Source organism: Cnephaeus nilssonii (genome assembly GCF_951640355.1).
Source record: "Cnephaeus nilssonii genome assembly, chromosome: 8".
Taxonomy (NCBI): Eukaryota; Metazoa; Chordata; class Mammalia; order Chiroptera; family Vespertilionidae; genus Cnephaeus; species Cnephaeus nilssonii.
This window is the reverse complement of record NC_137079.1, coordinates 73,605,598-73,632,273: the sequence shown is the minus strand read 5'-3', so window position 1 is coordinate 73,632,273 and position 26,676 is coordinate 73,605,598. Positions and strand designations below refer to the sequence as shown.

Genomic DNA, 26,676 nt, shown 5'->3' with positions numbered 1-26,676 from the left:
TAACACTAGTTCTTTATATACCCACTGACATGAGAATATTCTCTCCTGACCATCGAGCTCTGTCCTGAAATATTACTACTATTCAGTGTTATGTCAGAACTCATATGGATGAGATAATTTATTTTTTTTAGCCAATTTATGATTATTCAAAGGTAAGTTTTATTATTCTTTTAACAATTATTTTCTTTAAAATATGGCATATTTGAAAGTTGCTAAGAAAATAAATCTTAAAAGTTTTCATCACAAAGAAAAAAATTCTATAACTGGCGATGAACATTAAAATTATTGTGGTGATCATTTTCTACATATACATATGTCAAATCACTATGTTAAACATCTAAAACTATGTCAGTTTATCTCAAAATATTAATTAATCAAAAGAAGATTGAGCTTTCAAAGAAATTGCGCATTCTAGCACTTCGATTATTCACATTTCCATCTAATATTGCCCTTTGTAGACAATGTTGATTGTCATATTTAAAACTCCTTTTTTCTCCTCAGTTTTACCGAGCAGAAGTTGAAGCTCTCCATTCTTCAGGTATGACAGCAGTTGTTAAATTCACTGATTATGGAAACTATGAAGAGGTGCTACTAAGCAACATCAGGCCCATTCAAACAGAGGCATGGGTATGTGATCCAAATTCTGTACACAGGCAGAAGCTAATTTGAAGAAAATACATAGCTTTGAAAGATTAGTTCTAGTCATACAAAGTTTTCCAGTGGAAAAATATTTAGAGTTTGCTTAAAACTGGCCATCCCTAAAGAACGATTTTAATTTAATAATTACACTGAACTACAATAAAAATGAAAGCATTGCAATTACTTTTTTTGTATAATGCTTTGTTATATTATTCTTTAAAAATAGGTGCCCTTATTTTTGTTTACTAAAAATGTGTATATGTAAAATTAGTTTTTTATGCATATTTTGTTACTTTAAATTTGACTAAATTATGTCCAGCAGTTGTCAAATTTAAATTTCTGTTGGATACATGTATATTCTTTATTATTTTAGTTACATGTAAAATTAAGAAATATACTTAAAAGTATATATGAGTTCTCACTGCATTTACTACACGTATGTTTATGTATGTATATGTACAGATTAACTATGAATATCTGTTTAATAATTATTTGATTACTTTTGTTTCTAAATGTTATGTCAAAGCTGTGTGATAAGTTTGATGATGTAATTTAGAATGTACTGTCCTCATGGAGTCCATTTTATTCAGGATTTATGTGACTTTATGTATATAGATTCTCAACTACATTTAGGCAAAAACAGGAGGACAAGACATATTAAAATTAGTTTGATAACTTCATAAATTTTATTTCTTTTCTCCAATTTGTGGGTAGCTGTTAATAAACTTATCTTTAGAAGCCTAATTTGTTGCTATTTCCCTACATTATCAAAATATACTAGAAAATTATATCATCTAGACAGTAGCCATCATCATTGAAGCACATGTTGTTTTCTCATGAACTGCTTTTAGTTTTGGTCCTTTTTTTTTACATTTTTTCTGACACAACCTCAGTCATACTCCCTGTCCCCCCAAAAAGATAAATAAAACAACAAAAAAACCTTGTAACCGTAATCATGTTTTGGGCCATGGATCTTGATTCTTTACATTTTTATTACAGAAAAACTATTTTCTAGATAATTTATTATTATATATTTTACAGTGTAATATTACTAATGATTCATATGCTTGATTAAGAGATTATTTTCTTCTCTTTTTCTGAAGTTTAGCCACTTTTTCCCTAAAAAACTGAAATACTATCAATATCTAATTTATGTCTTTCTTGGAGAAATTCGTTGTACTTAAATTTTTGCCCTTGTTGATTCTCATATGATGGCTATTTTTTTATTTCTATTAATTTTTATTTCTTTTTTCTATTAATACATCTTAATCTAGTTTTTATAGTAAAAGTAATTATTTATTGAGTCTGTATTCTAGGAGTTGAGTCCCGGTTTGCTGTTCATCGTATGCTCCCAAATGTGTTTAGTCATTACAGTCAGAGGTTAAAATAGAATCTTCACATTAGTTTTCTTTTTATTTTTTAGAGATTTAATAAGAGATTAATTTTATCCTTTCCTCCCTAAAGAGAAATGTAGTTTTCTTACTTCATTTCTTCTCTACTTCCTTTTTCTGTTTCAGGGTAGCCATAAGTGATGAGTACATTTGTCTTTCCTCACTGTAGCTCTTCCATTCAGAGGTGTTTGGTACTGAAGTGGTCATTTTCTTTCCACAGTCGGTGGCTTTTCCTCCCCTTACCCCCAATAGTCCTCATTGCTTTTAGAGCTATGTAAACTTAGCTGGACAATAACTTTACCAGATGTAACAGCCCATGTAGTGATTCTGTTCTGATCAGCAATGCGTTCATATTCTTCCTACCCCTTTATGAGTACTCATATATATGTTGTGCTATTTTTTTCACCTGTTCTTTTTCTGCTGTCAACTTAAAATCTTTCTTATAAGATGCTTGGAATGTTTTTTCAGAAAGAAGCAGGATAGACTCACTCACTAAATCTTTTGGAGATTCTGGTGTTTCTTTTCTACTACTTACAAATAATCAAGTGATTGTTGATGTTTTATGATTTTGCAAAACTTAATATAACAAATATTTTTGGATCATGAACATCATTATTGAAAATAATATCATCCTTTCTTCTTTATCTGCATGGATAATTGACTTAGTTGTAAAAGCATCTTATTCTTGATATATAGAAGCCACCAGCTTAACATATCTTCATCCATCTCCATTTTAAAAAATACATTAAAAGCCCCTAAGAAAAAGTTATGTGACTGTCAATATGTTTAATGTAGAGTTAGTGTAGAATTCTCTTAAACTCTGAGAGTATTAATGTTGGGGTGTATGAACACTTTTTTTGTAACTGGGAAATTGTAACAAGTTTTAAGTTAATCAAAACAAAACATTCACTATGCCAATAACAAGGTAACTCTAGTTGGTAAGTCATATTAGAAAAATTAAAGGGCTGTAAAAGTACAGCGAAGATGTTAGAAGCCTTAGCACAAATATTCATTCACACAATGGATTGTGTAATTTTTTATCTTATAACTCTTGCACTATATATGTGCGTTACAATTTTTAATTGTGAAATGATACCTTTTATTAAGGATTATGTTTGCTATTTGCAGAAGATTTTGGAAAACCTGTTTTCCTGAATGTAGCAATGATTGTGGTTTGAAGATTATTTTTTATAGTTTGCAGAAACACAACTCAAAAAGCCTGTACATAAGCCAAAAGCCTTTATAGAAATCAGTTGCCTGTATTGTCTCTTAACGGTATACAGATAAATCATTAAATAAAAAGCATGAAATATTAAGAGACTCAATGACTAAGTTAATAGTCCCTTGTATGGAAAATAAAAATAAAAATCTAGTTAGTAGTTTAAATCTAAATGTTAATATTTTTCTCATGAAGTTTAGGAATTATTTGCCTTAATTCTGTCTGTAGACCAAATGTCTGTTTTCCCTTTCCATCTGGATATACCCTTTTATTTCCAGAACATACTCAGTGATTATATTTTAGTTGGCAAAAATTTATGTTCTGATTATGATTGAATACTTTATTTCCTCTAAAATTATTTACTAAACCTTTTGGTAAGTCATTTTAATTTTTTTTATTCTATTATTCTACCTAGATTTCACCTGGTTCTTTTAAGTATCAAAAAAATTCTGTCTTAAATTTAGTATCTTTGTTATAGTGAACTCTCTAATTATCATAAATAATGTGAGATTCACAGCTCATTCTTAACTGAATAAATACTCTAAATTTTTTTCAATGGTCTTTAAACATTGTAGGATTTTCCTTATTTTATTAAAGTAGTTGAAACACTAGGAGTCTCATTTTATCTGGAAAATTATATAGGGAGAAAACCATACTGTGTCTTATTTTATACTTCTGACCATTGTATGAGAAAACAGTAGGGGCAAAGAAAACCTCCTATTTATCTTCCCTGCAGTTCCCTCCAAATTGGTTCCTTTTAACTCTAAAACTAATACCAGAAAACCAGTAAAAAGATGCCACAGGCAATTTGGAATTACTGAAAATACCCTGGTGCTGCTGCTCAGACAAATCTTTTGTGTTTTACAGTGTTGTTGCTTCTGAATTGCTTTTCTAAACCTGAAAAAACACTGTCAAGTCCTGATTCTCCAAGTATATTTATGACTTGAGTTCCATTGCAACTTATATCCAAAAAGTGTTTTTAGAACATACTAGTTTCTAAACTTCCTTTTTAAAAGTTCATAATATTTGCTTCTTGGTATCAGGAAATTATCATTGTTTGGCTGTTGTTTTAACTAGAAAAAATATTGTATAGGTAATGGCTGTTCTAATACTTTAGCATGCACAATATGGACAGGAGTGCTGGAAAGTGATAGATGATTGTTACTGTCTTTTAGATGATTATTCTATCTTAACTATTTTCTGTAAGGTATTCATTTATTCAACAAATATTCATTGCACACCTATTAGGTGCCAAGCACTAGTCTAGGTCAGGGATACATATTTATAGGCAAAACACACAATTCCTGCCCACTGCACAAAGTAAGAAGAAAGTCCCAGATCTGGTTATGTAAAGCACAATTACTAGTAAGTATCTCATGAGAGTCTTGATTTGTACTTTTAGAGAATTTAAAACAAAATACAAATGGTGAAAATCTTGTTTACTGAAGTTTTCATTTAAATAGTGTTTAGGTCTTTGTTTATTCCACCTTAGTTTAAAGATAAAATTAATAAGAAAGTAGAAACTGTTATTTAATGAATTTTATCTACTTAAAAAGTTCTTTTTATCTATTTTAAAAATAAAATTTGTCTTTAGGAGGTTTTTGATTTTTAAAAATAATTATAATATATATTTCCGTATTAGCATACTTTAAGAAAATAACTAACTATCTTAAGTTTTACTTTTGAAGTAACTTTGTATAAAATTTGTTTTATAATGACATCCTAGGAAGCACATTTGGAAGTTACCTTTTCAAATTCAGATATTCATAAAAATCCATAAATTGTTCTACCACTAGTAAAAATATTAAAAAGAAATGTAGAAAAAAAAAAATCCTAACCTATTTACTGAGGAAGGAGATTGAGAGTTGTAATACAGAAAAAATGAGTTAAAATGAATACTAAATGTATTAGGACAAGGTCATATAAGTAATTTTAATGACATAATGATAAAATTATACTTTATCTAGTTTGTATTTGATATCAAAAGATCATAATAGATATTAAAAAGAAAACAATTGTTATAGAAACCATTAACTTCATAGGAAAATTACAATTATGTGACAGTGAAGTTCTGCCAATTAATATCCAGTAAAAAGTACAAGTACCTATTTCGAAAAGTTTTTCATTCTAGATGACAAATTCTTAAATTAATTAGTGGATATAATTTACCATATTTAAATTTCTACATTAAAAAACAATTTGAGCCCAGCTGGCTCAGTGGTTGAGTGGTGACCAGGAGGTCGCAGTTCGATTCCCAGTCTGGGCACATGCCTGGGTTGCAGGCATCATCCCCAGTGTGAGGTGTGCAGGAGGCAGCTGATCAGTGATACTTTCTCATCATTGATGTTTCTATCTCTCCCTTTCTCTCTCTGAAATTATACACACACACACACACACACACACACACACACATATATAATTTTTTAAAAAGAAACACAATTTGATTAAGGTCACTGAAATACATTTCTTCTACCATACATATTTTTGGAGACTTTTCTTTCAAGAATGGCCATATGTGCATTGCTGATTTTCTTTTGCATTATAAATACAAAATAAATTAGAATGAAACTATACAGCTAGTTTAGCCCCATTTAAAACATACTTTTCAAATTATGGACAGTCGAATTTGGGGGCTTTCATGCAATATCTTAACTTTGTTTTAATAAATTTGGTTGTATTTGATGTGGTTTGTTTATTTCTTCATTTATTACTCAGACTTTCACAATTCCCACAGGAGGTTATAAATTACACAAAGCATTTTAACAATTCCCACAGGAGGTTATGAATTACACAAAGGATTTTCAAATTCCCACAGGAGATTGTGAATTACACAAAACAATTTTATACAAAAGGAGATATGAAAGTTGCTGACATAAGAGGGAAAAATTATTTGTTCCTAAATGCATGCCATATATATAGATGTGTCTGCTTAAATACTGTTCATATCTACCTCCTAAGCCCAAATTCAGTTTGTGATAACTAAAACTAACATTATTATCAAAATCTAGAGCTCTAGTTTTGAGCTGACTACATTATTCAATAGAGACATTTTATTTTACCATTTCAGTTAATAGTATGAGAATAATATGCTATTTTAGGACCTGTACAAAAGTATTGCCTGAATTTTGGTACCTGATAACTTAATATATTATAACCTATTCAAAGGAACTGTATATTAGAATATTTTTAAACGTTTTCTGGATAATCTGAGTTTTCCTTTATTGAGCAATTAAAGTGCAGATTAAGATTATTATTTCACGTTCCTTTTTCCTGAAGATGACATAACTTCCAAAGTGAAATAACATGGCAGGATATTACTACCTAAGATATGCTTTCTTTCTTTTAATGTTATTTTAATTGTCACTCAGATTTGTTTCTAACTTGAATTACAGTTTTCATAAAAATAATTTAAGTCTTAAATTAATTTAATATTAAGATCAAGTTAGCATAACTGTATGAAAAATTCACAGCATTTTTTAATACATGAATAATACCAGAGCTATTATGCTAACTTTTATCTTCTAAGCCTTCCCTTTACTAATGTCAGCCTGAAGTATGAACTCCTATATTACGGTGTTGATTAATTAAGAAGTAAATTCATGATGCTTTAGATTATGCTGAATATTATATGATTTTGATTTTTCTTTCAAAGTAGTGTTAAGGAGGAATCATGGCTGAGATCTACAGCCAAAGGGGGCTGGATTGTTAGGTGAGCTTATTTTTCCCATTGACATCTTGATTCAACAGACCCAGGGTTTGTTCTCTTCTAAGTGTAAACTTTGTTTTTTCATTTACTTTACTTACCAGGACTTTTAAAGCTATAATTTCAAACTGCACTGAATTTTACGATTCCTTTGCATATATATGCATAGACTTGCTAATATACTCATTGCATAGGAAATAAAGTAGTAAGACAAATGAATCTGAGGAATATTTTTGTTTTTTTTTATTTCTCTGTTCCCAAAGAAGTTAATTTTATATTGGGTATGTGCCTTGACTAGACACTCATGTCAATATATTTTAAAGATTTGTATAAATCTGAAGAGGCAGCCTTCTTAAATTAAAAAACAAACAAACAAAAAAAAACAACTCTGTATTAGTTTCTAGTGAATTTCTGAGCCTCTTCCATCTGCACCCGAAAAAGCAGAAAAATAACGTTGCTTATTGCATGATAGATTTTATTTCCTTTCAGGTCCCACTTTCCCTTTCCTAAAGTCGGGGATTGTGAACCTTGTTGGTGAAGGACTAAAATTTGATTGCATACCATAGTTGTCCATTCTCCTTTTTAATCTTACATGGTCATCTGTGTGTCTATACTTAGTACTATTTTTCTATATTCATACTTTCTGTCATCTTATTTATTAGTTATCTCTCTCTGTTTTTATTCTATTTCCTGAACATCATTGTGGGGCTTTTTTGTGTGTTTTTGTTTTTTTGTTTTTTTTTGGCTTCATTTTCTTTTTACCTCTAGTGGGTGACATCTCTTGATGTATATGGACTACCCTTCCTACTGATCCTAATTTCCTAAACTTTATTGGACCTATGCTATTTATTCTAGAATAATGTGCAGTAGGCTTCACTATCACTCCTCTAGGAAAAGAGTGGAGTTGGCCTGTCTCCTTGTGAGAAACATTCTGATGTTACAGAACTTACAATTCCATTAAACTTGGAAATTACTGGGAAGAGTTTTACACCTTGGCTTGAAAAACTCCCTTAGTGGCCTGTCATTGGCTGAGAGCTCCATTCAGAAGGGAAGGAAGTGCTGCAACAGTGAGTACATTTTATTTGCCTTAAAAAGCAACAACACACATATAGTTTATCAAGAGTTAACATAACGAAGAGGTTACAGTTAAGCAGCTTTGATCATCATAAGAATATAAAAATCATTACTTTTTTGGACATATTTTTCCATGCCTTGTCTATCTAGCTCAGGGCTTTGTAAAGTCTTCTGAGAACATTTTGAAAAATGCTTGGTTAAAAAAGTTAAGTATGCTTTTGATTCCAGAAATAGATTAATATGTATTTTAAATCTCTGAGAGAGATATATAGTGTATATTGCTTCACAGACTTATTTGTTCATGGAACTCTTTTTTTTTTTTTTCTATATAGAACCCGTTATAGAAAATCTACCAGAGGTACTTCAGAAAGTCTTATCTATCTTCTTTCTAGTTTTCAAATGTTCCATCTTTAAAATAGGGTGAAGATTTATCTGTAAAATATATAGTTTTAGATGTTCCAAACTTCTTATTAATGACATAATAATGTCTTTTATGTTATAAATAGAGACTAAATACTAGTATATGAAGTTATTTCTCATCTAACATGTCCCAAGAGTCTTTACCTTTCTGTGAATAGAGGACAAAATATATTCCTGAAATTTAATGTCCCTTCTGAGAACTTTTGCTACTAGTAATAGTGTTTTATTACAGAAACATAAAATTAAGATTTTATCTTACATGTCATTATATACAACTCACTAGTCTTTTCATTTTAACTTAACTCTAATTCTGGAAACTTTGTATGTATTAACTTTTAGAAATAGGCCTTTATGAGGACTCCCATCATAGCTTTTATAATATTGCTGCCCTCTTCTGAAATTCTCACCTCATAACCCACAGGGTATTTATATGGTCCAGCAATAAGACATTTTCATCATTTGTGGTTTTGTAGTTGTTATGCTCCAATAATCTAGTCTAAGACAAAATCTGAAATCCCTTTTTCTATTAAGCTGTCATTGACTACTAAATCAAAAGAAAGTATCAAAGCAAGTTAATTCTTCTGGGTATGTGGGCATTCTTAAATGAGAAAAAAAACTCCGAGAAGACCAAAAATACTATTTTATTTCATCATTAGCTCTTTTATTAATAGACTAGTATATTCTGAGCCTTATTTTAATTTGTTAAAGATCTCCTAGAAAACAAATTCCTATACTTACCTTCTCTGGATTTCCTGTTCTTGTTTTCCTGGCAAAATAAAAGTTGTTATGTGACTTAACAGTTGTTAAGTCAAATGAATTGATAATCTTGGATCCAATTCTGGAGTTTACTTGAGAATTCTGGAGGGGGAAAACATTCTTATTTTAAGAAGCATGTCCTCTCCAAACACTTATAATTATAAACACGGGCAGAATTTATGGCTGGATAATAGCCAGTGAAAGTACAAAGAAGCTCTCTAAATAAGCAGTAGATAAATACTATAAGTACCATCTCTTTTAGTGCTTGAGAGAATCAGAATTTTAAGTGAGCACATGAACTGGTTTGGTAGCAGAAACAGTGGAAGAAGGTCAGAAATTAATGAATGATAGATGTAGTCCTGGTGGTCACCATTAGTACTGAAGAGTTCTTCAGACAGCAAACTCTAGTATGGCAGTTTAATATGATGGTTTTTCAACAGATATTTCTTAAAGCTTTTTGTAACAAAGCTACTTTGGAAAATAGATTGGCCTATATACCCAAGGAATTAAAAGGATATAAGAGAAGTAGAAGATATATTTTCTTCCTTCTAGAAACCACCTAATCCTTATCAATAAGGCCTCCATGAGACTGTGATGGTTCCAGTCTGGGAACTATTGTTGGTGAGCTTCTTGATACAGTTTTATTATGCATGTTAAGTGAATGTGATAGTGTGAGGGAAGTAAGTGGGAAAGGCTAACATTGACTTTTCAAAACTAGTATTAACTTTAACAACCTTTTATTGGCATTTTTGTCTTGCCTAAAGTATGCTCATTTCCCCCAGATCATGTGATTAGGAAATTAGGGTAAACCATTTTGGTTACACTTAACAACAAGCTTATTATACAAAGTACAATATTAGAAGTCAGTTTAATTCCTTTTCTGTATGGCACATATTCTAACATTTATGGACTTGTATTTTTTTAAATGTTGGTAACCATTTTTTGTACCATTTAATGAGTTATTTACAAGAATATAAAGAGCATTTTATCTTGAAAAGATTTAAGTAAATAATCCTTAAATAATGTGGGGGAAAGTACACTAATATATTGTTTCTTCCTAAGGTGATCAGATAATGTAAATTTTATTATTAGGTATTCCTGAATTTGAACATCATACCTAAAGAATGTTAGACTTAATTAGATTTTTAAAATATAGAATTAAAATCTTAAAGGGAAAAGGGAGACATATCAAAAGTTTGTATTAGTCCTTATTCAAAAATCTTTATCTGTTCTAGGGAAACTCTTTCTTCTATTTCCCCCCCCCCCCCCCTTCTCTTCCTTACTTCTTATTATTTAGGTTGCTCTTCTTTTTCCTTTTTCTCTTTTATTTGATTTTATTTTTTGTCAGTTTACCTTCTATTCGTTGTAAAGTTTTCAATAGGCTTTTAGCTATAGTTAGACATGTCCCACCTCAGATAGAATGAATGCTTAAATGAAGTCTGGTTAAACAGAGCATCTTTTAAAGTTCAGAACTCTAAAAGCCTCTAAAAGCTTTTGGTAGAAATAAGTTGATATTCTGCTTGATCTTTTATATGCCCTGATTAGTGTTAATGCTTACTTAGCACTTGGCCCTATTGATAGTAGTTCTCATAAGACTATTAGAGACTGAGGAATATTGGAACTGATTACAAAAAGATCTAGAAATGATAAAATTGCTGGTCATATGCTCAGTCCACTTAAATTGTATCCTCATATTCTTAGGAAATAAGCAAAAACAAGAAAAAAAATTTCTCATTAAACTTAGTTAAGATGAGAAATTAAAATATATAATTCCCTAAGGAAAATTAAGGAACTGTTCAAGAAACTAGAGACTGGAAACTCTAAATTTTATTATAGAAAATGAATTATAGATGGTTACATTAAAAGCATTCTAGCCCTGGCTAGTATGATTCTGTGCATAGAGCATTGGGCTGCTCACCAAAAGGTCTCAGATTCAATTCCCAGTGAAGGGCATGTACTTGGGATACAGGTCCGATCCCTGGCCTTGGTAGGGGTGCATGCAGGAGGCAGCCAATCGATGTGTCTCTCTCACATCGATGTTTTTCTCTCTCTCTCTCCTTCCTTCTCCCTTCTTCCCTTCCATTCTTTCTAAAATAATCAATGGAAAAAGTATCCTCAGGTGAGGATTAACAAAAAACAAAAAAAAAAGCATTTTAGATATAATTTAGAAATAAATATAAGATTTACATCTCAAAAAAGACATCTCAAGAAGATGCATAAATTTTCCTTTAACTTGTTGAAAATACTTAAAATTGGCTATGAAAAGACTGATTTTTCTGTCCATTTTAATGATTATAATAGCTTTAATGAAAATAATCACTGAGGGAAGATGATTCAGATAGAAAAAAAGGCCACAGAATAGGTTAAAGGTTAGATTTAGTATTTTGGTTCTTAGGCATTTTTCAAGATAATTTTTTTAATAGTATAATTTCAAAGTTTTACCTGAAACTCTGAAAAAATATTTTTAAACAAACTGCTTTAAGTAATATCAATTATAAAAACAAGTTTAACTTTCTGAAATTAGAAATATGCTTTGAGGTTCCAATAAATTTCACATAAATGGCAAAGTACAGCCAGAATACTCTGGCATTGTTTACTACTTACTGCCATTCTTGGGCCCAAGGCTGAGAAACATTTTCAGATTCTGTGTGCTTTATCCTGAAAGAATTTGATGAAAGGGGTCACTGAGAGAGTTAAATGTTGGATCTGCTTGGCCTTTGAAAGAAGGGGAGAGGGCAGGGCTGGTCTTGGGCAATTACTTCCCCCTCCTTTTTGCCCTGCTTCAGCTCCAGCGGAGCTGGACATGCACAGGAGGAATCAGAAGAACCGGGTCGAGTCCTGGCTCTGCCACTTACTACCTGTTTGACTTTGGGTAAGTTACTTAATATCTCTGGTCTCAGTTTCAGTACAGGGTTGTTGTGAGGATTAAGGAATATGATTGGTAGATATGTGCTTTGTAAACTCCTAAGGTCTATAAAAACATAAATTTTTATGACCTCTTTCTTCCCTATTTTCAGTAGTCTAGTGTCCTTAGCTATGCATATTTAAAGCAACCCAAAATGACTTAATTCATTTTGCTTACCTCTGTGCCCTCTCCATATAGGAATTCTTATTTCTATTCTTTGCATGCTTTAGAATTAAGTATTTCAAGACTGTAAAACCAGGCTGGTAATTTAATCATCACTGTAGAGTGTGTGTGTGTGTGTGTGTGTTTGTGTGTGTGTGTGTGTGTGTGTGTGTGTGTGTGTGTGTGTGTTTACTGTTACCCCTTCACACCCTCACCTTTCTTCTTTAATCTCAGAATTACGTAACTAGAAATATCAAAGAATATCTGATTCATGGAAATTTAGACAATGTTGGGGAGAAGGATTTGGGGCAGAGGGAAGTGTCTTAAATCCTGTTACCAGATCACTTCTCCATTAGTTAGTAAGGTTGACTGGAGAAATGATGGTGCCTCAAGTCCTTTCTTCTCTCAGAAAGGAGATGGCAATAGATCAGAGTTAAAAGTTTTTCAGCAGTCTCACTGAAAACCTAGATTCTTAGCTGGAGGAATAGTCATGGAGAGAAAAGACTAAATATTTGGTGGCCATTTCTGTGAATACTATCTGACCTGACCTCGTTTTTGATTCTCAGTAAAGTAAGTTCTAGCCCACCCTCAGCCAAACTAAATTTACAGTGTTTTATTATCTTTACTGGGTGCTAAGTTTATAGCGGCTGAGTGGAGCTAAGAAAGAAAGAACACTTGCCTTCTGGATCACATCTGGTGTCAGATCCAGGGACCTTTATGAGGGCATAAGAAGAGTTTATAGCTTTATTTGGTCCAACTCCTCCCTCCCCAACCCCCTCCCATACTATAAGAATGCTTCATCTGGCTAAGTCTAAGTAATAGTAATAATAGCCACTTACATGAACTGCTTGCCATTAATGCCTAATTACCATGGAGCACAATAACGGTTACTCATGTCATGATTGAATTAACTTTCTTAAAGCTTTTCTTTTTTATTTTATTTTTACAGCCTTGAACCATTGACTTATGCTCAGTATGGTTTCTTGCTGAAGTAGCAGTGTCATCTTTCTTAACTAAAAATTAGAGAGAAGTATTGAACTCTGGTAGTAATCAAATGCAAATTTGAAACAATTACGTGCAGTGTTAAGTTTGTGCATTAATGGAGGGAAATTATATGGTAATGCTTATGCTGGCCAAGATGCAGTGGTATGAGTACTCTTACACATTGCTAATGGCAGTGTAAATTGGTGTGATGCTTCCAGTTTTTTTCCAAGCCTTAAGTGTTCATACCCTTTAAACCAATAATCCCATAGTTGTTCATCTCTCCTAAGGAAAGAGCAAAGAAAATAAGTGAATTGCTGAGAAATTATTACTGCAGCATTATTATAATAATAAAAAGCTAGGAGCTACCTAAATGCCCACCAATAAGAGAATGGTAAAATAAATTATCATCCATCTGTGGGTGAAATGTTATACAGCTGTGATAAAAATCATTATGAAGGATGTAACATGGGAAATATTTATAAGTGAATAAAAGCTGTTTATAGATTTGAACAAAATTATACTCAGGGTAGTGGTTGTCTTGGAATAGTAGAGTTATGTATAATCTCTGTATGGTATATATACACATATGTTTTTTCAATTTTCTAAACTTTCTGTAATTGTATTATATATTTTATTTGAAAAAGAAAAAAAAACAAGCAAAATAAATTAGCAAGAAGAAATTTGATCATTAGTAGGGAACTTTAGTTTTTTTAAAATCCCTAAAATTTGCGAAAAGAATTTGTAAACATGGGAGTTTAAAAAATAAGATAAACAAAAACATCACTTATCAATTTCTAATTTTGCCTTCAGTGAAGTTAACAGCAACATGATTATGGTTTTTCGTAATAAAATGCCACCATCCTTAAACTTGTTTCTGTCTTTAATTAGTAAATGAAATACCTGTACAACTAAACCAATAGATCTACCTTTACAAAGTCTTACCATCTATTTTCACTCTATCCATGCTATCTACTTCCCAGTTTCTTTGCAAAATTCTTACTGATACTGTCCCCAAAACACTTATACACCTTCACAATTCAGTCTCTCAAAAGTGCTTTCAAATGCAAAGCAAATTACATTGCTTATATGGAATGTTTATTTAATCTGTACTTAACCTATCATTAATAATTTAAGAATGTTAGTATGCAATTATGATATCTTATTAGATTTTTTACCCTTGTTTTAGTTTTTGATGTAGTATTAGACTAAGTGTAAAGTTAAATTTTTATATTTGACGTTTTCTGTTAACTTATAATTTCAAATGTGTATTAATCTATTTCTAAAAATTTCAAACACTTATTATGTGGCTTTATCTCTCCATCCAGCAATGTTAGCACAACACACTTCCTTAGAATGTTTATATGCTAGACCAGGCATCCTCAAACTACGGCCCACGGGCCACATGCGGGTATTTTTGCCGTTTTGTTTTTTTACTTCAAAATAAGATATGTGCAGTGTGCATAGGAATTTGTTCATAGTTTTTTTTAAACTATAGTTCGGCCCTTCAACGGTCTGAGGGACAGTGAACTGGCCCTCTGTTTAAAAAGTTTGAGGACCCCTGTGCTAGACGATAGGAATGCCCAGATGAGAGTCTTTATCCTCAAGGAGTCAAATTCTAACAGAGGAGCCCCAAAAGTCATCCAGCATCGGTTCATTGTAAACAGAACACAGACAGAGGGTACCTATAGTCAGGAGCAGACAGGGGAGGAGCAGGGGCGACCTTTACTATCCCATTATCATACATCAATGCACCATCACAAAAATTCTCTCTCCACTTTGCCCTGCTTTATTTTCTACATATCCTGTTCCTGCCTCCAGCCCCTCAGGGAAATCAATATGAGAACAGAGATTTTGTCTCAGCTAATACTTCAGCCTTCAGATCAGTATCTGAAACAAGGTGCTTTCAATAAATATTTGTTAAATACGAATGAGGTTTAATGTGAGTCTTGAAAGTCTTGAAGAGCAGTTAAGACATAGCTTGCGGGGGGGGGGGGGAAGGGAAGAAAGTGAGAGAACAGAGAAGACAGGAAAAGTCTAGGAGGGCATGGTAAGGTAAGGTATTTGGGCAGCAGAATAATTTAGGTGTAGCCAATGTCAGTGGATGAGGACGAAAAGGCAGGTGGGGTCAAAGGATGAAGGAAGAGTCAGGCAGGTTATGGTAAATAGTTTAAATTTTATCCCTCAGCATAGGGACAAGGAAGGATTATAGGCAGGGGAGTGTTATGATGTGATCTTTGCTTTAAGAGATTATTGCCTGTAGTATAGAAAACAGGCTTCAGTAAAGTAAGTTCTGTGCAGTGTGCATAGGAATTTGTTCATAGTTTTTTTTAAACTATAGTTCGGCCCTTCTATTGGTCTCCTTGGTTTAGAGCAGGGAGACCAATATTACAATAATTAAAGCAAGAGATGAGGACTTAAGAGTCATCAGAGCTAGGCTCAAGCCTACGGGTGCCATTGCCTTGAGAAAGTGTGTAAAAAGAGATAAGAAAAGGACTGGGATTAGATTAATGGGGACTTTCATGATTGAAGGGTGGGAGGGGCCATTGTGCTGTTGTCTAGGAGGACAAGAGCTTGGGCAGTGGGGAGGGGTCCTGAATCTATAATATAAAATGTTGGAAAGGTTAAAGAAGATCAGGATTGAACAGTGCCTGTTGGATTTGACAATCAGCAGGTGGCAGATAACTGTAGAATGGTGGGTGTGTGAGACACTTGTAGTTTCTTGAGAGTAAGTGGGAAGTAAGAAAATTAAATGTAGGCTATTTTTAAGATCTTGGTTGTAAAGATAAAGATGATAGAAGATATAAATAAAGGCTAAAGGAGTTCAGGGTACAAACCCAATCACATTTACATCAAAGGCACAGTGAAGCAAAGAGAGGAGAGGGTGTAAAAATAGGAGTAAGAATTAAAAAAAAAAAATCGAGCCATAGATAGTGGTTCATAATCACCTGTGACTTTGGGTGTGTTGAGGGACACTAGAGAGGGGAGAGGCAATAAGTAAATACAGGTGTGGGTGAGGGTAAGTTGTTGGGTTTCAGGTTAGGAAGTTGAATAATTCTGTACTAATGAAATCTCTGTGAAGATAAAGCAGGTTATTTGTTGAAAGTAATAAGGTCAAGAATAGGAGAGGAATTTTCAAGAGATATGTAAAGATTTAGAAACTGTGCAGGAGAGTGGTAGAAGAAGCTGACCAAGAATGTATTTATTTTCACAGCAAAGTTTTCAACCCTTAGAAAAATCATGCACAAAGCATTCTGTGACAGTTCATTCTCAGTTTCTAGTCTTTTAGTAGCTGCAAGAAAAGTTGAAGTGGATGTACAGGTGAAAAGAACTTCCTGTTTTTATTCAGAAGCTAGCAGTTAACCACTCAGCCAGTTTTAAGTGGAAGTTCTCATAAGGGACCTGATGCTTGAAAGTCCACATAGTCACAGTGACTATATTATTGCTCTGAAACCTCACAAATTCAGTATTGGAAAGGGCCCTGTTTGAGGCTTTTGCTAGTAACATTAATATAATCCTAGGAATGTTACATTCACAAAGTTTCAGGCCTTCTTGAGCTCATCTTCATGCCTGGTAGTGATATAATAAATGAATGAATATGTTAAACTGCTGTTCGGTCTCATAAGACTTAACCTATCTATTTACTTGTCCATCTATTAACTAACCCATTCAGAGAGAGATGTTTTCCTAACATGGACACAGCTTTAAGTGAGGAAAACAATTTTGAATGCTCATCATAATTGTTGAATGACAATTACAGAAAGTTGTCCACCACTCATTAGCAATGGAATTAAAAAACAAAATCTAAATAAGAAACCAAGTAATCCTGTTAAGAACATATACTCTCTTACAATCATAGAGTTAATTTATCAGCGACCATGGAATATTCTTGTTCTGTCATTGAAGAGGATGGCCCATCACAGGCATGTGATCCCTTTCTAATTGCTACCAACCCAAAATAGTGATAAAGGTCTTAAAAGGAGCCTGAACAGCTTACACTCTCATTAAGACAGCTTAGAAGTCTCTCTCAAAGTTTATGCCACTGAATGTGATAACATTCATTAAACAGAGAAACAAATAATATGAGGTTTATCAAATTATGAATAAACATCCCTTATTTAAAATACATTATACGTTCTTAGGTAAATGTAGTTCCTTGCCAATTAATTATACAAAATGGAATTATTTGTATTCATCTAAGTCTTGGAACATGTAATAATGTTAAAAATCTGGTGGGAAAATACTTGCATTGGTGAATTTTACCAGTTTATTATACTTTCCTTCTCAGTAATCATGTTCTCAGAGGAATTAACTCTCCATGTTGTAGATGCTAAGGGGAGGGACTTTAACTCAGATGAGTTTTATAAAGGAGATTACTGCATTTGGTAAGCTGGCAGGAGTTGTCTCAGTAAAAAAGATTGCCTCTGGGTTCCTTTCTTCAATGGAAGGAAAATGAACATGTTGCTAATTGACCAGATTCTCAGCTTCGCTTTTGTGTTACATTGTAAAATCACTTTGCAAAGTGCCACATAAAAGCTCGTTTAGCATTGTGTGCTAGGTTCTCAACCCCTATAACTCACTGGGTTGATACACTAGTCAAATTGCTAGACTCAAACCAATAAAAGAAAAACTGGTATGTGTTGTATGTGGCATTACAAAAAAATAGAACTTTACATTTGTGAAGTAGTAATAATATCTTATTTTATTACTTAACTTTGTACCCAACATTATTCTATGTTCTCAACATTAATTCATTTAAAGTTTATAGCTGCTTATTGATAGTGTAGCCATTTCAGGGTGGATAGCATTGTGGATAATTTGTGTTTTACAGTAAGAACTATAGCATCTAAATGATATATCCACTTTGTGTTAATTTTATGATCCATTTAACATGTAAATGAGATGGAAAGCACTTGATTTTTATGTTTATATAATCCTTTTAAGAGTTTAACATTATTAGTCTGATTCTCTCCTTTAACCTTTGCATTTATTGGGATGCATGGAAAGAGCATGGACTTTAGAGTCCAATATAACCTGGGCAAGATATATAATATTTTTTAACCTCAGTTTTGTTTTCTTTAAAAAACAGCAATAAAAATATGCAATCTCATAGGGCTATTGTAAGGAACATAGTAGCTACTCAATAAACACTTTGTTCAGTCATTAAATGATTGAAATGCCTGGCACACAGGTTCTTAATTCCATTTCTTTAGTTTTCCTTTAAGACTGTGGAAGTAGCAGCCTCCCTGTGTTCACTTTCTCCAAGTCATGCTGTTGACTCTGGATTACAGCAGTCACTACTAGTTGAAACTTCCGAATCAGAAGGTTTGGGTATCTGTACCAAATTATCCCTCATGGAAGGAAACCCAAACTGCTTCTTTGTACTGTCTTTGTCTTTATTTTAATTCCTTTTCCCTTTACATTTCCCATGAAAATTTTCTATTTGAATGTTACTAGTTTAATGAACTTCTTTATCAGGATTCTTAAAATGTAGCTCTAATGTAAAAATCCACAAATCTTTTTATAAGTAAGCTATTTTTTCTCACAAAATGAAAGAACCATGTTCCTTTAAGCTAATAGTATTGCCTGCAAAGTTATAAAAATTTCCATCGCTTTCTTTATGAAAAATCAATTTTCTTTACATTTTGAATTCCTGTGGTTTGACAGCCTTCATAAATCGGCGACTTCTGTCCCAACTCTGACACAGAGCTCTTCAGCCATCCTGCTGTCTGTGTACTTGCTACCTGACACTGACAGGAGTCTCGTCTAAATCGTGCCACGCATAAATCAGTGTTTAACGCTGGGCAGGCTTTGCCTCCTCATTGCAGTTCAGCTTTTAAAAGACTGTCATGCTCTTATTCATAGATGACAAAATTGGAATTTGGTGTGTGTCATACATTTAATACTCTGGAGGAATTTATAAACTGTTGAGAGTACCATAAACTTTTCTGGTCTTATTGGTTACTCATTAAGCCTTAATTACTAATCCTCAGTTTTACAGATTCCTGTACAATATAGACATTGTTACTGTTTACTATCCCTTCCCTCTAGCCCAAGTATCTATTTGTCATACTTTTTTATTTTAATAAGCAGCTTGTTTGGGGGAGAAGGAGGTTGGAGGGAGAAGAGTTTTAAATTGCATATAGGAATACACTTTAAATAATCTTATGGATAAATTTAGAATTTTTAAAAAATTGATTATTTTACCATAATACTTTTTAGAAAGGTACATATTAAGTATTTGAAAAACTGGAGGAAATCTTTTGGCTATGTAGTACAGAAACTTCAAACCTTCCTTATTTGTTCTTGCTGTTATTGTTCGCACAATGGCTGAATGGAGGAGAAATAGCATCATTCTTGAACCATAAGAAGAACATAATACATGTTTAATAGGAACAAACATTTATCATATCCTTCCTTTGTCTAAAATGATGAGGAGATTACTCTCCAAAGACTGTATTATCAGTTCCCCCAGCCTCTAATGATATCTCCCATATTTCAGATGTGGAATTACAGGTGACTAAAACATAGTTCCTGAATTTCAGTGAACCTAGAAATAGCATTATTATAGCTAAGTATACTATGTGTAATAGTCTTAATTAAATCAAGTGGTATGTATTATCTAATTTTCCTTTACCTAAGTTGATGGAAATAAGTTTGTCTCTCTTATTAAGCTTCAAGAAAATCTTTGTGATACTTTTTCTTTCTTCAACCATCCAACCATCAAAAAGTATTGAGAAGTTCTCCTAACCTTGGAAAGAGAATGATTTTTTTAAAGAGCTAACTCCTTATGTCTTGGACATTTTGAAATTTCAACATGAGGGAAAAAATTCATAAATTTAAGCATACAACAGTAATTTATATTTAGATTACAACAAGATTACAAATTATATGTGTACTGAGTGACTTATTTTTTTGTTGTTTTGTTAATCTTCACCCGAGGATATTTTTCCATCGGTTTTCAGAGAGACTGACAGGGAGGGAAAGAGAGAGAGAAACATCGATGTGAGAGACACATCGATTGGTTGCCTCGTGGATGTGGCCTGACCGGGGGCAGGGATCAAACCTGTAACCCAGGTATATGCCCTTGACCAGGAATAAAATGCGACCCTTTAGTCCGTGGGCTGATACTCTAACCGTTGAGCAACACCAGCCAGGGCTGTACTGGCTTATTAAGTTAAAGTGGAATAAATGGTTGAGAATGTGAAGATTGGAGTATTTTCTGTTCAAAACTGGTTATAATTGGAACACATATAGTACCAGGCATCATGTATAACCCTTGACCTGCATTAACTGAAAAAATTTTTAGTATTCCCATTTTACACACAAGGAAAACTACAAATACAGATTGAGAATCATTAAATAACTTGCCTAAAATCATCAAGCCAATGGGCTGCAGAATTGATAGGCAAGTGTCGAAGTCACTAATACCGTAGTGTGTGATCTGACACTTTACCTATAAATGGAGATACATGATACCAACCTACTTGAGGATTTTGTGGCAGGTTAATAAAAAAATGTATAAAAAAATGTTCAGCCTAGGAGTAAGCTTGTGTTCAATATGTGATATAATGTTTTGATAACATGTCTTCCAACCATTAGTTCATTCAATCTTAGTTCTCAAGAATTTAGAGAATTTTATATTGTGAAATGAAGATGTATATGAATAGAGGTATCAGCTAATATTTTTCAAGGGGCTAGAAAGAAAGTATTTTACATAGGGAAGAAAAACCAATCTCTTCTTTAACCTTCTATTGCTAAAAGAGTTTAATTTTATACTGAGACTCTTTTCATCTTCTAAATTTCACTGGGATCTGCTTTCAAGATTAAACTACATTTTAGCCTTCCATCTAGATGTTATCCTTTTAAATGGTAGTCCTCTAATTTCTACTATGCAAATATAAAAATATAAATATATATATATAAAGGCCTAAGTGACCGGCCGACTGTTCGACCAGTCACTATGACGCACACTGACCACCAGGGGCAGACGCTCAATGTAGGAGCTGCTCCCTGGTGGTCAGTGTGCTCCCATAGTGGGAGCACCGCTTAGCTGACAGCTGCGGCAGGGTGAGCCTCTCCTGTGGACACTCCCCCAGCACGCCCTTCTTCCATCCAGACCCGGACAGGGATCGGGACCGGCATCAGGACTGACTGGGCGCAAGCCCGTGGCTGCTTCTCAGTCATGGGTGTGCCGGTATCGCCCTAGGACGGGTGCGGAGACTGCAGTGAAGTGGCAGTGAGCCTACCGAGCAGCGGCAGTGGCAGCAGGCACAGCAGGGCCAGGATGAGCGGGATTGGCGTGGCGCCCAGCCCAGGCTCGGGCTCCTCCCCAGCTGCCTGCTGCTTCATGCACTACTACATCCCTCGGGGGATGTTGGACTGTCAGTTTTGGCCTGATCCCCACAGGCCATGTGGGGGGACCCCACCAGTGCACGAATCCGTGCACCGAACCTCTAGTAAGTAAGTAAATAAATAAATAAATGCTAACAGATCATCAAAATAACTCGTCAGAAACTGACTTCATGTCATATAGTTATTCAGAATACTATGGCTAATGATTATACAGTGCCAAAATGATAAATTTTAATAATGTATGGGCTTTAATTGTGGTTAAATTTAAAACTTTATATTAGGAAAATAATTCTCTTTAAATAAAGGATGAAATCCCAGCCAGTGTGGTTCAGTGGTTGAACATCAACCTATGAACCAATAGGTCCTGGTTAGATTTCCTGTCAGGGCACATGCTTGAGTTGCGAGCTCGATCCCCAGTAGGGGGTGTGCAGGAGACAGCAGATCAATGATTCTCTCTCATCATTGATTTTTTTATCTCTTTCTCCCTCTCCCTTCCTCTCTGAAATCAATAAAAGTATACTAGACCTGGGAGTAGGATGTAGGGGTTTTGCTTAATGACAAGCACAATATGAGCATGCAGTGACTGAACAGCAGCTAGAAACATTAAAGCAAGGCAAGATTGCACTGACAGATTGATGCAGAGTTTGTTTCTCATGGGAAATAATAGTACTATGTTCTAAGCAGACCATACTTGAAATATTCTGAATACTAGGTTATATAGAATAGTGATCATTAAAATATATAAAGGAAAAGATGATCAAGATGATGAGGGGTTCTGGAAATAATGGTGTTTGACAAATGATTCCAGGAACTGAGTCTAAGTCTAAAAAATGGAAGACTAATACTTGTTTTAAAATAATTTAAAATATTTTATATGGCAAAGGAAACAGGCTCAACTAGGAAATGTGGGTAGAAGTTCCAGGATGCAGATTTGCACTTTGTAGTAAAGGTTACAGAGCAGTGGAGTTGGCCACTTGAGGAAGCCTGTGCTCCCTCCGTCAGTTAGTTGAAGGCAAGGAGCCAGAACCATCCACCAGCTGTGTGCGATGTGGTGGATGAATTTCGCACCGCAGAGAAGATCAGATCATTGACTCCCGGAGTACCTCACATTTCTAAAACTATGGCTGTATTCACTAGCCTGATAATTGACAAGGGTTCTTCAACATCTGTTATCTTTATGTTTAACTACAGAGAAATAATTTTAGTTCATTATGCAGACGTCGTCAGTATGGGTTGTTGGGTATGAATGAGATTTAAATGTGAAAATGTTCGTTACTTTGGGCCACTATCTGCTTTTTTATTGTCTAAACTTTTTTATTTTTTTCCTGTCAGTGCTATGTTTAACTTTCACTAAGGGGGTGAAAACATCAGCAAATGATTTTATTACTGTATTATTAGGTATTGTGATTTTTTTTCTTATAGTTACATAAAGCATGTCAAGTCATCTCTCCCCTCCCCACTCCAACCCTCAATACTTTTTAGTGGCAAAGATCTGTCCTGTGTTTTATCAATTTGACATGGAGATTTGTCCTAATTTTTTTCTTACATCTGTATTTCAGGTCACTATAGCATGCCATAACTATTTGCCTCAGGTGGTCAGTTATATAAAATACATTGGGCTGAATGCTTTAGAATGAAAATTGCTATATCATTACTGGCATTATGATATAGTAATTATTACTTTCAGAGAAAGAATTAGTTAAACCATCTTATATTAGCCTACCAATTTAAGATGTAAGAATAATATAACTTATGAAAGTGAAATGATTAACCACTTGTGATTACTGCTCATATGTCTTAACCATAAAATATACTAAAATATATTTTCCCAATTAGCATACTGGAGAAAGCAGTTTCTTTTGCAAAGATAAGGGATAGACATTGATCTGAAAACATCAACAGGCATAGATAGGCATTTTTCATTATTAATCATCATTGCTACATCTTCACTTTTCATGTAGTGTTTCTAACTGGTTTCACTGCATTTACTAAAATTTTAAGGGTGGTCTAAAGGCAGGATTTTTCAAACAAGTTAATCATGTTAATATATTTTTACCTTTCTCTTAAAATATTGAGATTTTATGCAAATAGGATCTATACATTTTGATCGATTGTTTTCAGTAATACTTCTTTGCTAATTTTCTCCCTCTTTCTGTTCTGTTTGCCCTTTTACTTTTTAATCAAAAAGAAGAAGACTAACTCCCAAAAGAAACAAAATCAATGGTACAATAGAATTATTTATAATATGAAATGATTAGTGTTTGTGTAGAGAGAGGTTTTTTTTTTTTTAATTTCTGAAAAAATAAAAAGAAAGCAGGTAGCAAGAATCTTTCTTCTTGCATTGGCTCTTTCAATTTCTTCAATGGCTTTTCCACTTTCCTTATCTGCCCAAAGTGGTTTGAGGAATATTCTCATAACACACTTCCTGATTTTTAGCAAAATCTCTAAGTCTAGATAGTTTAATTGAGGTGGGCATGTATATTTTATTTTTAAAGAGTTACTTAATTCAGAATAATGGGCAACATAGATGACTTATTTGCCGAACTCTTTATAAATATTATCTATATATATAAAAAAGCCTAAGCGACTGTCTGACTGTCCAACCGGTAGCTATGATGCGCAATGACCACCAGGGGGGCAGATGCTCCGACCGGTAGCTATGACACATACTGACCACCAGGGGGCAGATGCTCAACACAGGAGCTGCTGAGCTGCGGTGACTTAGCAACTGCGGTTCTCGGGTAACACACCCGGAACCAGAGAGGAAGGAGCCCGATTCCCGGGTGCATCACCCGAGAACTGCCCTCTCACAATCCAGGACCCCTCGGGGGATGTCGGAGAGCCAGTTTCGGCCCTATCCCCACAGGCCAAGCCGAGGGACCCACTGGTGCACGAATCCATGCACCGAGCCTCTAGTTTTATATAATTTTCCTTGTAAACCTATGAAAAAGCAGACAGAAGTTGAGGAAGTGGTGGATCTAAGATCTAACTTAGAGACTGAGGATTTATTATTTTTTAAAATATATTTTTATTGATTTCAAGAGAAAGGGAGAGGGAGAAATAGAAACATCCTATCTAATAATAGACAAATATGCAAATTGACCATACCTCCGCCACGCCCACCAGCCACGCCCACCATCCAATCACAGCGAGTATGCAAATTAACCCAAACCAAGATGGCTACAGCCACAGAGAGCAAGGTTTCCTAGGTAACAGAGGAAGCCAAGCTTTCTGCCAGCTGTTGCAGGCCTAAGCCTCCACTCAAGCTACAAAGTTTCAATTATAGAAGGTAAACAAATTCAAACAAATGGCGGCAGAATGGAGCTTGAGAGAGCAGGCCAGGATTGCCGCTGGCAACAGGGGAAGCAAAGCTTTCCACACACCCTGGCCGGGCCCACCCGCTTAAGGCAACAAAGTTTCAATTATAACCCCAACACAAATGGCTTCGGGCCTCGGAGGGAGCCCCAGGCTTGGCTCTGCTCCAGGCTACAAAGTTTCAATTGTAGAAGGAAAATAAATTCCAGATACCAGGGCCTCCGCTTGTGTTGCCAGGGGGCGTGGCCGGCCTGCAAACCACCACAGGCCCCTCGCTCAGGCCGCCCCACTCCCCAAGGGAACCCCACCCTGATCAGGGACACCCTTCAGGGCAAACCAGCTGGCCCCCACCCCTGTACCAGGCCTCTATCCTATCTAATAAAAGAGTAATATGCAGATTGATCATCACTGCAACACACAATATAGCTGCCCCCATATGGTCAAAGATCCTGCCCCCATGTGGACACAAGATGGCCACCACAAGATGGCCAGCAGGAGAGGGCAGTTAGGAGGCACCCGACTTGCAAGGGAGGGCAGTTGAGAGGGACCAAGCCTGCAAGGGAGGGCAGTTGGAGGTGATCAACCCTGCAGGAGAGGGCAGTTAGGGGTGACCAGGCCGGCAGAGGAGGGAAGTTGGGGGCAAACAAGCTGGCAGCAGAGTGGTTAGGGGGTTATCAGGCTGGCAGGCAGAAGTGGTAGGGGCAATCAGGAAGGCAGGCAGGCAAGCAGTTGGGAGCCAGCAGTCCTGGATTGTGAGAGGGATGTCCGACTGCCCGTTTAGGGATCCAACTGCCCACCGGGATCGGGCCTAAACGAGCAGTCGGACATCCCTCGAGGGGTCCCATATTGGAGAGGATACAGGCTGGGCTGAGGGACAACCCCCCTCTGTGCATGAATTTCGTGCACCGGGCCTCTAGTCAATGATAAGAGAAAATCATTGATTGGCTGCCTCCTGCATGCCCCCTACTGGGGATTGAGCCCGAAACCCAGGCATGTGCTCTTGAACAGAATCGAACCCAGAACCCTTCAGTCCACAGGCCGACGCTCTATCCACTGAGCCAAATCAGTTAGGGCATGACTGAGGAATTAAATGCCAATGCCATGATTAAGTATCTCTCAAGGAAATCTTTGAGTAGAGTGGGATCTTTACAAGCAGGAATATTCTCCCTAATTTGACTTCTAAACAAGCTTTTGAAATCTATTTAACCTTTAGTTAAAATTGGCAGTGAGAGTTACACATTTTATAAGTCATATATTCATCCTTTGGACTTCACTGTGGTATTTCAATGAAGAGGATGACCATTAAATGAAGTTTATACTAGCCTCAGGACAGGAACCATCCATTTATTTAAAATTGATCTTAAGCTAGCTGCTAGAAAAAATTAAAACTATCTGAAGCAAGAAATGTTAATACACTACATACGAAGCAATGGAAAGAACTTCAGAGCCGACAGCCCAGGGGTCTCACTGGGGCTTGGCCACTCACAGAACTTTGGGGGTGTTACTCTGAGCCTTAGTTGCTTCATCTATAGAATGGTGAGATTAAGTAAATCAGTTTTGTTGCAAGGATTAAATGAGATCAAATGTAAAATACCAGGGACACAATGAAATAATCATTTGCTTTTTTTCTGTTCCAAGTTGTAAATAAACTTGGATGTGTTTTTGAATGGATGAATATATTTTTATCATTTGAAATTTGATAAAGGTGACATGTTTGCTAGTCTCTTTCTTATACTGTAGTCTCTTAGTTAAAATA

At 34.8% G+C, this 26,676-nt stretch overlaps 1 protein-coding gene across 7 annotated transcripts in view; it reads left to right on the top strand.

Annotated features, from left to right (window-relative positions):
* TDRD3 (tudor domain containing 3) overlaps positions 1-26,676 on the top strand; it is a 200,080-nt gene that overhangs the window by 161,677 nt on the left and 11,727 nt on the right. For 3 of the 7 annotated variants that reach the window (XM_079779603.1, XM_079779606.1, XM_079779605.1), the window contains exons 12-13: positions 502-627; positions 11,989-12,074. In XM_079779603.1, coding sequence (XP_079635729.1) covers positions 502-627; positions 11,989-12,074 — 212 coding nt within the window. Of the gene's footprint in view, positions 1-501; positions 12,075-26,676 lie in introns of those variants that run through there. The other 4 variants (XR_013813912.1, XR_013813913.1, XR_013813911.1 and 1 more) reach the window with 4 other exon arrangements.